General features: G+C 38.6%; 1 protein-coding gene and 1 long non-coding RNA gene across 2 annotated transcripts; both read right to left on the bottom strand.

The window, feature by feature from the left end:
• Positions 1-1,627: 1,627 nt before the first annotated feature.
• LOC142176750 (uncharacterized) lies at positions 1,628-4,955 on the bottom strand. The gene is made up of 2 exons (XR_012705506.1): positions 3,642-4,955; positions 1,628-3,513 (listed from the first exon to the last, which is right to left on the bottom strand). It is a non-coding gene; the product is annotated as an uncharacterized LOC142176750 (long non-coding RNA).
• Positions 4,956-10,338: 5,383 nt separating this feature from the next.
• Positions 10,339-11,067, bottom strand: LOC107796544 (uncharacterized). Its single transcript, XM_016619338.1, has one exon. The coding sequence runs from the start codon at positions 11,065-11,067 to the stop codon at positions 10,339-10,341; it is 729 nt and encodes a 242-aa protein (XP_016474824.1).
• Positions 11,068-12,730: the final 1,663 nt, after the last annotated feature.

Below are 12,730 nucleotides of genomic sequence, written 5' to 3'. Positions count from 1 at the left end.
CGCGGCCCTTGTAAGCTCCAAGATGCTTATTATAAATCGAGTATTCCGAATAAGTTTTGTGACAAAGATATATGTTCAATTCATGTTTCAAATGCTCTTATCATGTTGTACTATTAATTGAGGATGTGTTCCAAACTATGGGTTGGGTATCTATATGTTATAACTCCAAGTCGTGATTCATGTGAAAATTATTATGCCAAATTGTGTAGAGATTGTGATTGGGATTACATCTCCACCCGCACGTATTGGGGTGAGGCGGCAGGGCCGCTTTGTGTAGGATTTTGGTATTGTTGTTGCACCACCACCCGCATATATACTGGGGTGAGGCGGCATGGCCTCTTTGCATAGATATTGGTATCATTGTTACACCCCTACCCGCATACATTGGGGTGAGGCGGCAGGGCCGCTTGAGTAGGGTTGTGTATCTTTTGTTTCGTATGTATTATAATGTTTTTAGGTATAGTCGGAGCCTTGTTGCCGGCACTATCATTGTACTCTTTGGTATCTTTAGAGGCTCCGTAGACATAGTGTTGGTCGTGTATTGGTATGGGAAAAGTTGAACTAAAAATGTCCTAATTGTATCACATGCTCCTGTTTGTAAACTATGGTTGTGAAACATACTACTTTGGAAACTTAGTAAATGAAGTAAGTAATGGATATGTAATTGATATTGTCTACATGATCTCCTTGTTGGTCAACTTTCAAGTTATGCATTCTCTTTAAATCATGGGTGAGTTGGGTAGAAAATATTCAACAGGCTTGCTTGACCGGGTTCACTCTGTTGAGCGCCGGTCACGCTCTCCGAGTTTGGGGGGTGATATATATGGGGCCTAATGCGAAAATAAAAAGTGAGGTCTTAAATTTTTTAATTTTTTTTAACTCTTCAACTTTTCTTTTCTTTTGGATTTTTGAATAACCGGATGCATATTTTCTTGTTGACATATTTATATTCTAAAAAATATTAAACAATATGTATGGAGTAAAATTAATAAAATAATAAATAAAAAATAAAAATAATACTAGAAAGTTAGAATGATATTACCCAATGACTGACTGATTCAAGAAGTTTGAAGACTTTGATTCCAAAATATCTAGTTGTTGGCTTGTTGGAATCTTGGAGAAAGAAAGAAATCTAGTAGAAAAAAGATGAGCATGAATAAAGAGGAAGGAAGAAGGGTATGTCTCATACCTGGAATATGAAGAGTGAAATAAAATTGAAACGTTGGGATTACTTGGGAAGAAGAGTAAAAAGTAGAATTGTCAAATCAAATCAAATTGACAACTAATTTTCTACTATTTTAAGCTTTACTTTATTAATATATCTAAAAGTTTTTCTTTCTTTTTATATAAAAAGTACAAAAGTAATATATATTAAAAAAATTTATATGAAAAGTACAAAAGTACTATATATAATTTTATAAAACCTATAAACCTATAAAATATATATTATTCCTAAAAAATGGGGGCCCTCAAAATTGGGGGCTGAAGGCACTTGCCTTACCCCATACACTGTTAGAGCCGGCCCTGAATGCAAAGAAAAAAGGTGATGAGAAATAGGCTGGCTCAAATTTGAGGATGAGAAGTATAGAAGAACAGAGATGAGAAAATAGAGCTAACACTTAACAACTTTAGCATGAAATGTACTATGCTTTCTACTGTATTTATAACTAATTCTCTCACGTTGCACTTCATGAAGTGAACACCTGGCTACGCTTAAAACGGGTCCCACACATAATTTTCCAAATCTCCAAATATGTCCTTCACCGAGTCACTTATTGAGTTCACAACAATACCTCCCACCTCAAAAAGAACCTTGTCCGCAAGGTTCGAGTAAAGCAGAAATTACAGCAATATGCGCTTGACACTGTCAACAGCAAACAAACAATTCACAACAACATATTCGCATCTGGTACGAGGCGTAATAATATAGTGATGGAAATCAACATCTGCCATCAATGAAAGCAATCTTATGTCACACCTTGAGGTACCCAAAAAAGCATCAGCCACAAACTTAACGTAGTGGCTTATTACTCTTGCATCAATGCAAAGAAATGCGAAGGAAAGGGCAACACAAAGTAGTCTAATCTCAATGGGAATAACTCCTTTTTCCATCCCTAGTGTTAACATTGGGTATGGCATTTCACAGAATTTCAGCTTCCTCACTGCGGTTATAGCCATGAAAAATAGATCTCGCTATCTAACACTAGGGATAAAATGATTGAAGGAATGTTGCACCCTTTTGTTTATGTAACGATGGTCTGATGTCATCCAACCTGCATCTTCAAGGGCCTCAACAATATTTGCAGCAGCTGCACTTAGTTCTTTGGGTCGAGGTAGAAACTTAACAGAATAATATGTACAAACACCACCAAGCAGAACATTGGCAATAACCTCCTTCCTACACACAGTACTGTAGGTGTTAGGTAGCAGAACCTGGATTCCTAGATCATAGGAGTAAAGGTCGAAGCATTGGCTCGCAACAACCTGCCCAACTAGTCCTGCGTCCTTACACATTGCAACAGTAAAAACAACACATAATGCTGACTTTCCCTCACTATAAACCCATTCAGCCCATAGTGTAGCTATTGGATCATAAGTAGAAAATATTACTATTTGTAAACATATTTAGGTTAATAGCATAGGTTATAGCGATATCATGTATACCGGGATCAAAGGGAAGACTAGCAAACTTGAGATAAATAACCAAATCTGATGTGGAAGATGAATAATGTTGCAAAAAATGTATGACAGTTTGGAACCCCACCTTGGCAAGCCCTCTAAATGGTTTCATGTTAACCCCAACAACCAGTAAGTCCATATCCATGAATTCTGCAATTTCATATATATAGTTTCCAGCATGAACTAATTGACTTGATCGACCAAGCATATATACAACGAGGACATAACGTGCATTGTCATGTTCGAGCTTAGACTCTTCCATTAAGTTGAGATAATGCAGTCCTTTGTCAAGCTTTAATAAATGTGTTGGCGCTTTGCTCTTCCATCCTTTTTTATCAGCAAACAAAGCCAAGATCTTACTAGGTTGATGCAATTTTAGAACTTTAGAATTAGGAACTTCGACCCAGCAGGAAAGCATTATTAAAATTTTGTATACAGGGTTGTAGTGAGTGATGTCCTCTTCATAGTGAATGAGCTCCATTAGTAGCCAATGCATCACAACAATTAGATAAACAATCTTACAGTGACACCACATTATTCCACTCCTAAAATACCTCAACTGAGTAATTATGGACTGCTCCTCAAGGTGAGTAGGATCACCATTAAAGGAATACAGAAAGGAATGTGCTATAGACCCACCCAGTAGCTTGTATGATGTACAAGAATTTCAAAAATTACAATTGCATTCAACACCCGTTTCGACTCCATCCACAGGCACCCAATCATACAACTTAGCAAATAAGCAGCTCCTTTTGTTTCTAATTTCTTCAAACAATGTATGTACCTCCCCCTTCTCTGTACAACCTGTTAGATCCATGAACTCGGAACCAAGTTCTGGATCCCATACACAAAGATTTGCTATAGTTAACGTTATGGTGACACATAAGAAATTAGCACCAGGATCAAATGGAAATCGATTCAAAATATGGGGATCATTGAATCCCCCATTAGATTCCACATACCCATAATCAGATAGCATTTCATCCGAAAGCATGTAACTTGCTGGAATGCCGTCCTCATTCTCCTTAAAAGATTTATCAAGATGGAGGTCCTCAATAGTCTCAGGCTCCAAGACAAATCCAGCAATATATATATCTTCAAAAGTCTCAAATTCAATTCACCGTTTACTAGGGTCGTGATCAAAAGAAGGTGCAGTAACGTACCTTACCTCACTAACATATCTCTTTGGTGACTTTCAGCAAACAGTTAGACTTTGTTGTTTTCAGTACATGTAGCATCTCCATCGATCATTTTAACTGGGGCATCTGATTGCGCCTTCGCAAATGCTAGTGGGTAGCAACTTTTTAACATTTCATCGAACACCTCTTCAGATTTTCTATCTTCTAAATCAAGTTGCATCTCAGATGGAAGGACTGGTGCAGCCAAAAGCTTGTTATATTCAACACATAAATTCTTAGTAAAATGAAATTGAGCAATCTCACAGGGCACAAGGTGATCTCGTCCAACAAGAGGAACGAAGAGTGGTTCATCACATGTAAAATGGCAGGGCAGAGCAGGTTCGTCACGCTGGGAAATTTCTCAAACACCTTGTCTCCATCTGGTGTGCACTTCTCTCCATCAGTTAAACTAGAGATGGGATTACGTATATCAAGTACTTAAAGGTTTGTGAATGAACTGAAGGAAGAAGAAGGATCAATTTTGGAGTGCGTTGCTATAACCGAAGGCCTATCAGCCCTTGCATTAGGTAAAACTCCAGTAGACATTGCAGCAAATGCTTGTTTCGTCTTGTTGTCTGGTCTGGAAGCACATTCAAGCTAATAGAAAGTTGAACTACGTTGTAAATCAACAAAGGTTTGTTTTGGAAAATGCAGAAGAAATTTCTCCTTGAAATGGTTCCAATCATAGAATTGATTGTTGCGAAACAACCAATTGAACCATGCCAGGGCATCACCTTCCGGGTAGAAGGAAGCAAGAGGCAGCCAGTCCTTCTTGGAGAAGCCAAGGTATGTGAAGTACAACTCTGCCCAAAAAATCCAGTTCTTCGAGTTGCCGTCGCCATTAAATTTAGGTAAAAACATTGTCGTCGATGGAGTTTGATGGATGAAAGCACCAATGTAACAAACCAAAATATTTCACCCAAACCAACTGATTGTATTAACTCAACATTAATTGGAGTTACAATGCAAATGCTACTATGCTAGTGATAGTAAGGATCGTGCAACAGAAAACTAAGAAGAAAGGTAATAAGAAATAGACTGACTCAGATTTGGGGATGAGAAGTATAGAAGAACAGAGATGAGAAAATAAAGCTAACACTTGACAACTTCAGCATGAAATGTACTACGCTTTCTACTGTATTTATAACTAATTCTCTCACGTTGCACTTCAACGCAGTGAACACCTGGCTACGCTCAAAATGGGTCCCACATATAATTTTTAAAATCTCCAAATATGTCTTTCACCGAGTCATTTATTGAGTTCACAACAGCCGGTTAAATGGGACCTCCCTAATAGTGATAATTAGGCTTATAATTATGTAAAAATAGGTAAACTTTTCCATAATTGTAGATCCAACAATGTTGTATGTGAGTGAAAGCTGAGCTCTATAATCCAACATATTCATCTTTAAGTGTTGCAAATATGTCAATATTAAGATGGATGTGCACTCGTACAAAATTGATAAGATAAGAAATAATTGAATTCGAAATGTGCAAGTAGCGCACACAAAAGACTATAACACTTACTAGAAGACTCTTTGAGGTCCTTTGGTGTGCTAGATAAGAATATCAATATGCGGATAATTCTGCATTGAGTTTATACAATATTTGGTTGGAGGTTTTTAAGTTATGATAAATATAGATTATTACCTTATACACCAATTCAACCCTTTTATTTATCTGCCGATTAAGAAGCACCCTTTTATCTCTCTGGTGATGGCGCTGACGTAATTGCAAGCATCTTCCCAAGCATATATCATCCTCAACTTTCTGATTTCTCCACAAGGTTAGAACTTTTATCGAACCCTACTTATTCAAGCTAATTATATTGCAACTATTAAAATACTTTTGTCAGTTATTTCTAGTTCAATCTTCAACTCGTTAGGTGTGGTAGAGTTATAGGTGAAGAATTGGTGTAGAAAACTAAAAATTGGATCCTTAAAGAGCACACCAAGTATGATATTTATGATAAACCAAGAAAAAATAGTCATTCAAAAAAAACATATGACTAAATGTTTCCATTCAATTCGCGATCTCTATTTCTTTTTCCAAAAAAAAAAATTAAACAAACTATCCTTGAGAACTAGGCATATTAGCTTTGGCATCAAAATCTTAGAGTCAGGAATGGCAAAAAAACTTGGGTTACACTGTTATATAGTAAGTTCTTAATGGAGTTTGTGACGCTGTGTTGAGAAAGAAAATTTAAATAAAATACTGTTAAACCAAATGATGGAAGTAAGGTAGTTTTTTTTAAAAAAAAACAAAATCCACTAGGCATTGTGCCTAGGGCTGATTTTCATATATATATATATATATATATAAAACTAAAGTTCAACAAGGAGGGGGACATAAACCTTACCTCTGAATAAGTGGTTGGTATCAAACGACTACTAAATCTATAGTCATTTGATACCTTACAAGTATGTGTAGTCAGACCTAAATGAGTGTACCATTTTGCTAACCGAAAATGGTAGCCTAATGATTTACAAAAACTGGGTAAATTTAGGTCAACTATAAGACTAGAATCGGAGGACTCCTCTAATATACATTTGCTCATATAATACAACAGAAGACATGTTCTCCCTATATGAGGTGACAAAAGCATAATACAACAACATAAGGTAGGTAGTAAAGGATACATCAAAGTTATCTTCATGTTGGCTTGAGCAATGAAAGAAGCCATTGTGAAGGTAGCCCAAGTAGATGCCAAAAATGTGCAGAAAACTGTCCAAAACCTGTGTTGCATATTGTTGATTGCTCAATTGTAATTAAATCCAAAAATCAGAATAATTGATGCTTCTTGGTTGTTTTCTTGTATCATCTGTGACACTGCCGAGTGGTGGATAATGCAGTGACCAAAAAAAACTTGTTGACAGAAGAGAGGAGGCAACAGTTATCCTGGTGATTCCAGGTAATTGGAATTTCCCCACCACATTGGTATGCATTCGATAGAATGATCACACACAGTGCTGATACCACACCTTGAATGTATACCAATGTTGTGAGTTTACTTCGGGTTTTTGCAAAAAAGAAAATCAAAGTCAGGTAGAAAACTGTCTGGTTTCCATTTCTGGTTGGAGTGGAGAAAAGGTTGTTGTTGTTATTGTTGCTGCTGCTGGACATGTTGCTTTGGACAGATAGGTTAGCTCCCATTGTTTCAACAATATCAACCATATCCATGAGAGGAATTAGAGGTGGAGGCAAGCTGTGATGGGCAGATGATCCTACTAGTTTTTTTGTGCCTGAAGGCAGGGGTACCTAGAAGGTCCTGCTGAATCTGACCTCTAATGTGGTTGGGGAGAGATTGAATGGAGTAATAATGGTTTATGGTTGATAGGTTGTGGCTGAGTTTTGAGAGGGAATCTGCTGGGAATTGGCTTCCCTGTACACATGTGAGAATTTGATTTGTTCACATTGGTCATATAGTTATCTCAGATTCATTAATTGCATCTTTAAACTCCATGGTGGATCAGTGTCAATGGTAAGCCAATGAATGAGAAGTGCTGAGTCTGCTTCTAAGTATACATTGTTGTGGCCATTGTCAATGCACCACTTAACTCTTAAGGCTGCTACTTCAACTTCAGCTTGATTATTGGTACCTTCTCCTAATGGAGCAGCTAAGGAATGAATGAATGTATCGCTGCAGTTCCTTATTATTGCCCCTTCCCCTGTACTTCCTGGATTGTTCAGTGCACTCCCATCACTGTTGACTTTTACAAATCCTTGTTCATGTCTGCTCCAAACAACCTGCCTGACATTGATATAGTGTTTGATGCTCTCAGCAATGGGGTATAAATCCTCCCATTTTAGTGGCCAGCAGATTGAGGGGTAGGTTGTTTGCATGAGCATGTGAATATCTGAGTTGATGGAGTAGATGACTCTAGTGAGGGAGGAAGTTTTGGTGCCATATTTTGCATTGCACTTGTTCTTCCAAATGTTCCAGCAGATGATGGTTGGTACAGTGTCAAGTAAAAGCTTTTGCATTTCATTCTTTCTTTTGTGAAGCCACAATTTCAACAGCAAAAGTCTTAGAGGCATTTCGGTAGTGTGGATACCAGTTGGTCCTACAAACTTTTTCCATACTGTCAATGCAAAGTGCCCCCTACTGAAAATATGATCCACAGACTCCGCCCCAGGTGTATAACAACATACACATATGGATACAGTAAGGCTGCTAAATAAGAGCACCCTATCATCTGTAGGCAATTTATTTCTGAGAGCTCTCCACATACAGAAGGACCATTTGAAAGGGATCCTATTATGCCATATCATTTTATTGGAGAAACATATCTGCCTCTTCTTTCTGATCAAGTCCCATGCAGAGGAGCATGTGAAGTTTCCTTTCACATTTGGGATCCATATAGGTTGGTCTTAGAGTTGAGGGTTGTGATAAATTTTGATTTGAAGGATGGCAGGTATTAAAGGTGCTCGGACTGCTTCATTCAACTTCTGCAAATTCCACTGGCCTTGGTCCCAAAAATTAGCCACAGTTACATTGCCTGGCCTTCCTCCTCCACTTCTGTGTTGAGTAAGTGCACCATCTCCCAACCAGTTATCCCACCAAAAACTGCAGTTTCCAGAATGTAGTCTCCAAATAATGTATTTTTCAGCTTCTTTCTTGTTAGTCATCATTTTCTTCCATGTATGTGATTGCCCAGAATTCCAGTTTTTGGAAATAGGATTTGATCTCTGGCAGTATTTAGCTCTGAGAAACTTGCTCCATAGTGACTCTTTAGTTCTGAAAAGCCACCATTTTTTGTATTCCATGGTTTGGCAGATATCCTCCATTGATCTGAAGCCAACACCTCCTTCTTCAGTTGAAAATGCTAGTTTTTTCCAAGAGGTCCAGTTGTATTTGTTTTTATCTTTCTCTATTCCCCAAAAGAAGTTAGCTGCTAACTTCTCAACCTGCCTCGGTATAGTTTTGGGGGGGTTAAGGCTGACAACAAGTGTGTAGGTATAGATTGGAGCACATACTTAATAAAGGTGGCTTTTCCTCCATAAAAGAGGATTTTGCTTTGCCACCCTTTAATTCTGCTTACCACCTTGGCTACCAGGGAGTTGAAATATACTATTCTCATTCTTCCTGTGTATAATGGACACCCCAGGTAGGTAATGGGAGATTCTTTCTTGGTGAAACCTATGACCTGTTGAACTCTTCTGATGGTAGCTGGAATGCAGAAGGAGAAACCATGAAGTGGCTTTTGTGCCTGTTGATTTGCTGCCCAAATATGTGTTCATAATTGCTGAGAACCTCCATAATCTTCTGCAGTGATGCTCTAACTCCTGATGTGAAAATTATGATGTCATCTGCAATGCTTAGGTGGTTGACCTGTTGACCCCTCCTCTCCATGTAGAAGCAATGAAAGAATTGATCATGGGTGAGGTTGTTGAGCATCCTAGAAAGTAGTTCAGCTCCTATGATGAACAAAGATGGGGCAAGTGGATCTCCGTGTTTCAAGCCTCTGGTAGAGTGGAAAAAACCACATCTAGTGCCATTGATGATCACTAAGTACCAGTTGTTTGACATATTTCTCCATATCATGTCAATTATTCTTTCATTAAATCTCATTCCTCTAACCATAATACATGTAAAGCTCCAGGATACCTATCATAAGCTTTTTCCATGTCCAGCTTGATAATAATATTTGACCCTTTGTTTGTCTTTTTGATGCCTTGCACAATTTCCTGTGCAAGCATTATGTTTTCAGAAATACTCCTGCCCTTAACAAAACCAGACTGGTTGGGTGGAGATGATTCTGGGAAGGATAGGGCCAAGTCTGGAGCAGATAACCTTTGAGATGATTTTGTTGACAAAATTGCTGAGGCTGATAGGTCTGTATTCAGTGAAGGAGTTGGGAAATTCAACCTTTGGTAGCAAGACTAGGTAGGCACTAATCATGTACTTGGGCATTTCTGAACCACCAAAGAAGGCTAGAACAACCTGTAACAGATCAACCTTGATGATGTCCCAGCAAGATTGAAGAAACTTTTCATTCATGCCATTAGGACCTGCTGCACTTGTAGGATTCATTGAGAAACCCACTTTCTTGAGTTCTTCAATAGTTGGATCTCTGGTGAGGAGGTCATTTTCCTCATCTGTGATAAATGATGGAATACAGGATAGCAAGTCTTCTCTAATGGTGCCACCAGTTTCTGTAAATAGATCCTGATAGTAATCACAAGCAGCTTCTCCTATAGCTCCATCACCTTGTACCCATTCACCTTCAATGTCTTTGATTTTATGGATAAACAGCTTTCTTCTTCTTCCTCTCATTAAACTGTGGAAGTATCTTGATTTTGCATCACCATCTTTGAACCACTGAAGCAGTGTTTTTTGCTTCAGAATAGACTCTTCCAACTTCATGTACTTTCTGTATTGAGTTGTTACCTCTTGAAAATTCATTCTGTCATTTGCATCATTTGTTTGAGCCCAAATCATTTCTGCCTGCTTCACTTTTTCTTCATATTCCTCGGTCTTCTAAAAAATATCCACATATTCCTGCCTCGACCATTTACTTAAAGCATTAGAGACTGCTTTAAGCTTTTGATGGACGATCCACATAGCATTGCCTCTGACTTCCTGATTCCAGACTTCATGAACCAGGGGTATGAAACCTTCATTTTCCACCCAACAGTTGAGAAACTTGAAATATTTTTTGCTAGTATCCTGTCTGATATTCATCTCCATCAGCAGAGGATTGTGATCAAACCCAATGGATGATAGGTGTGAAATGGTGGTAGCTGGGAAGGAGATCAGCCAGTTGTCATTTACCATCTCTCTGTCCAATCTTTTCCAAATTATTGATCCTGGACCTCTGCCATTGGACCATGTATACCTAGAACCATAGAACCCCAGGACTACAAGTCCACAATCTTCTATCATACTGAGGAATTCCAAGCTCTTTCTCATTTGGTATGGTAGACTCCCTATCTTTTCTTCAATAGATGCAATAACATTGAAATCTCCAAGCACACACCATGGGATGGTACAGGTCAAAGATGTTTGCCTCAATACTTCCCACAGTGGTCTTCTGAGATTTGCTTTACACTTGGCATAAACAATAGTTAACTGGAAAACTCCAACTGCTTCTACATGCTTTAGTTCAACAGTCATTTGCTGCTCATCTTGGTCAATGATTGAGCCTGTAAAATCTTGATCCCAAAAGATCCAGATTTTGTAGTTGATATTTGATGCTGCTTGATGCATGGACAATTGGATTCTATAGTAGTTGATATGAGTGTTGTTAAGGAAAGGTTCTAGGACTGAAATGAAGGATAATTTGTGAAGGTGTTTGAGAGTTTTGAGTCTTTCAATGGCTCCAGAGGTTCTTATACCTCTTATATTCCATGTGATTGTACTAATCATTAAAAGTGTTTGGGGAGGATGTGCTTTGGTGGAAGGGTAGTGATGGTTGCTTTGCTTCTGGTGAGGTAATGTGGTGGCTTATTTCTGGGAGAGAGTCCTTGTGCATCAATGACTGTAGCAGTATCAGAATGACCATTAAAAGCAGTAAGAAGATGACTGCAAGTGTCATCATCCTTCAAGTCTTCACTATGTTCATCATCTGCTTCATCACCAATATCAACTTCATCCTCAAACTGTATGTGCATATACTCATCTGTTGCCTCATGCAAAGGTGAGGGTGCAACTAATGCCATAGTACCTACTTCCTCTATTAGACTCTATTAGAGGTGAGGGTACTACATATGGCACAGTTCCTACTTCCTTAACAAGAGGTGATGGTGCTACATGAGACATAGTTCCTACTTCCTCTGCCTGGATTTGAGTAACAGAGTCAGCCCCAGTTCCTACTGCCTTAGACACATGTGAAAAACTAGTAGAAATCATAGTACCTGCTTCCTCCAAATGAGGTGAGGGTGCTACATATGATTATACTCATGTAGTCAAAGGTGAGGGTGCAACATAGGGTTGAACATCAGATTCCATAAAGCTGCCTGCAAAGTTGATCTTTGTTTTAACCAAAGCAGCTTCCTGTTGTCTTTTTATTTGCCTTCTTTTTTTCTGACTTGGATTATTCTTTGATTTTGTCGAGGACAATTGATTTGCCATGGGAGCTTTTCCTCTGTCAACTGTGCTTTTGTGATCATCATCAGTACCAATTACCCCACTTGAATGCGATCAATAGGAGTCTTCTGAGTAGACTGTTGGGTGGTAGCAGGGGTTAAATGGTCTATCCTAGGGTTACCTTGTGCATCAGCACACTCATGCAAAACATGAAGAACACCTACCCCCTTTGGATCCCCAACCTGATCAACTATAGGTATCTCCTGACCATTCTCTTTTCCTCTATTAGCTTCAACATCAATCACAGTAGGGTTGGGAATGGGATCTTTCATACTCTCCAGAGCAACTGGAGGATCAGCTTGTGAATTAAGAACAATACCTGAGTTCTGGTTAGGGTTAGCCTCTTGTGCATCAGCTACTTGTTCAGTAGTCTGTTTGAATTTCTGTTGCCTGCTTCTTTGGTTGACTCCCCTAAAATTCTTCTTCTTTTGAGAGTGCCATCGATCTTTGGAATGGTTATCCCTTGTAATTTGTTGAGCTACTGCTTTTTGATTTTCATTTCTTTGTTGATCTTCCCTCTAGTCTTGCATTACCATCTTTTGCTTGGAATTCTGATTCTTGTTTTGCCCCTGCACAGCTTGTTCCTGGTTATGTTGAGATCCCCATGCATGCACTTTCCTATTATTGTTCTGATTCTCATTGTTTGCAGATGTCTCAGTTGCTGCTTTCTTTTTGTCCTCCTCTTCTCTTTTCCTGATAGAACAGTGGTATTCCTCATGTCCCAAATGCCTGCAGTATAGACAGTAGGTTGGGAGGTCTTCATACATCACCTCCAACTACTGCC

Source organism: Nicotiana tabacum, chromosome 22 (assembly GCF_000715075.1).
Source record: "Nicotiana tabacum cultivar K326 chromosome 22, ASM71507v2, whole genome shotgun sequence".
NCBI classification, from domain to species: Eukaryota; Viridiplantae; Streptophyta; class Magnoliopsida; order Solanales; family Solanaceae; genus Nicotiana; species Nicotiana tabacum.
Note: the sequence above shows the minus strand (reverse complement) of the source record. Positions and strands in the feature narration are given on the sequence as shown.

Excerpts from the sequence above, each read along its gene's own strand:
- LOC107796544 (XM_016619338.1), bottom strand. The coding sequence starts at position 11,067 with ATGCATCAAGCAGCATCAAATATCAACTACAAAATCTGGATCTTTTGG.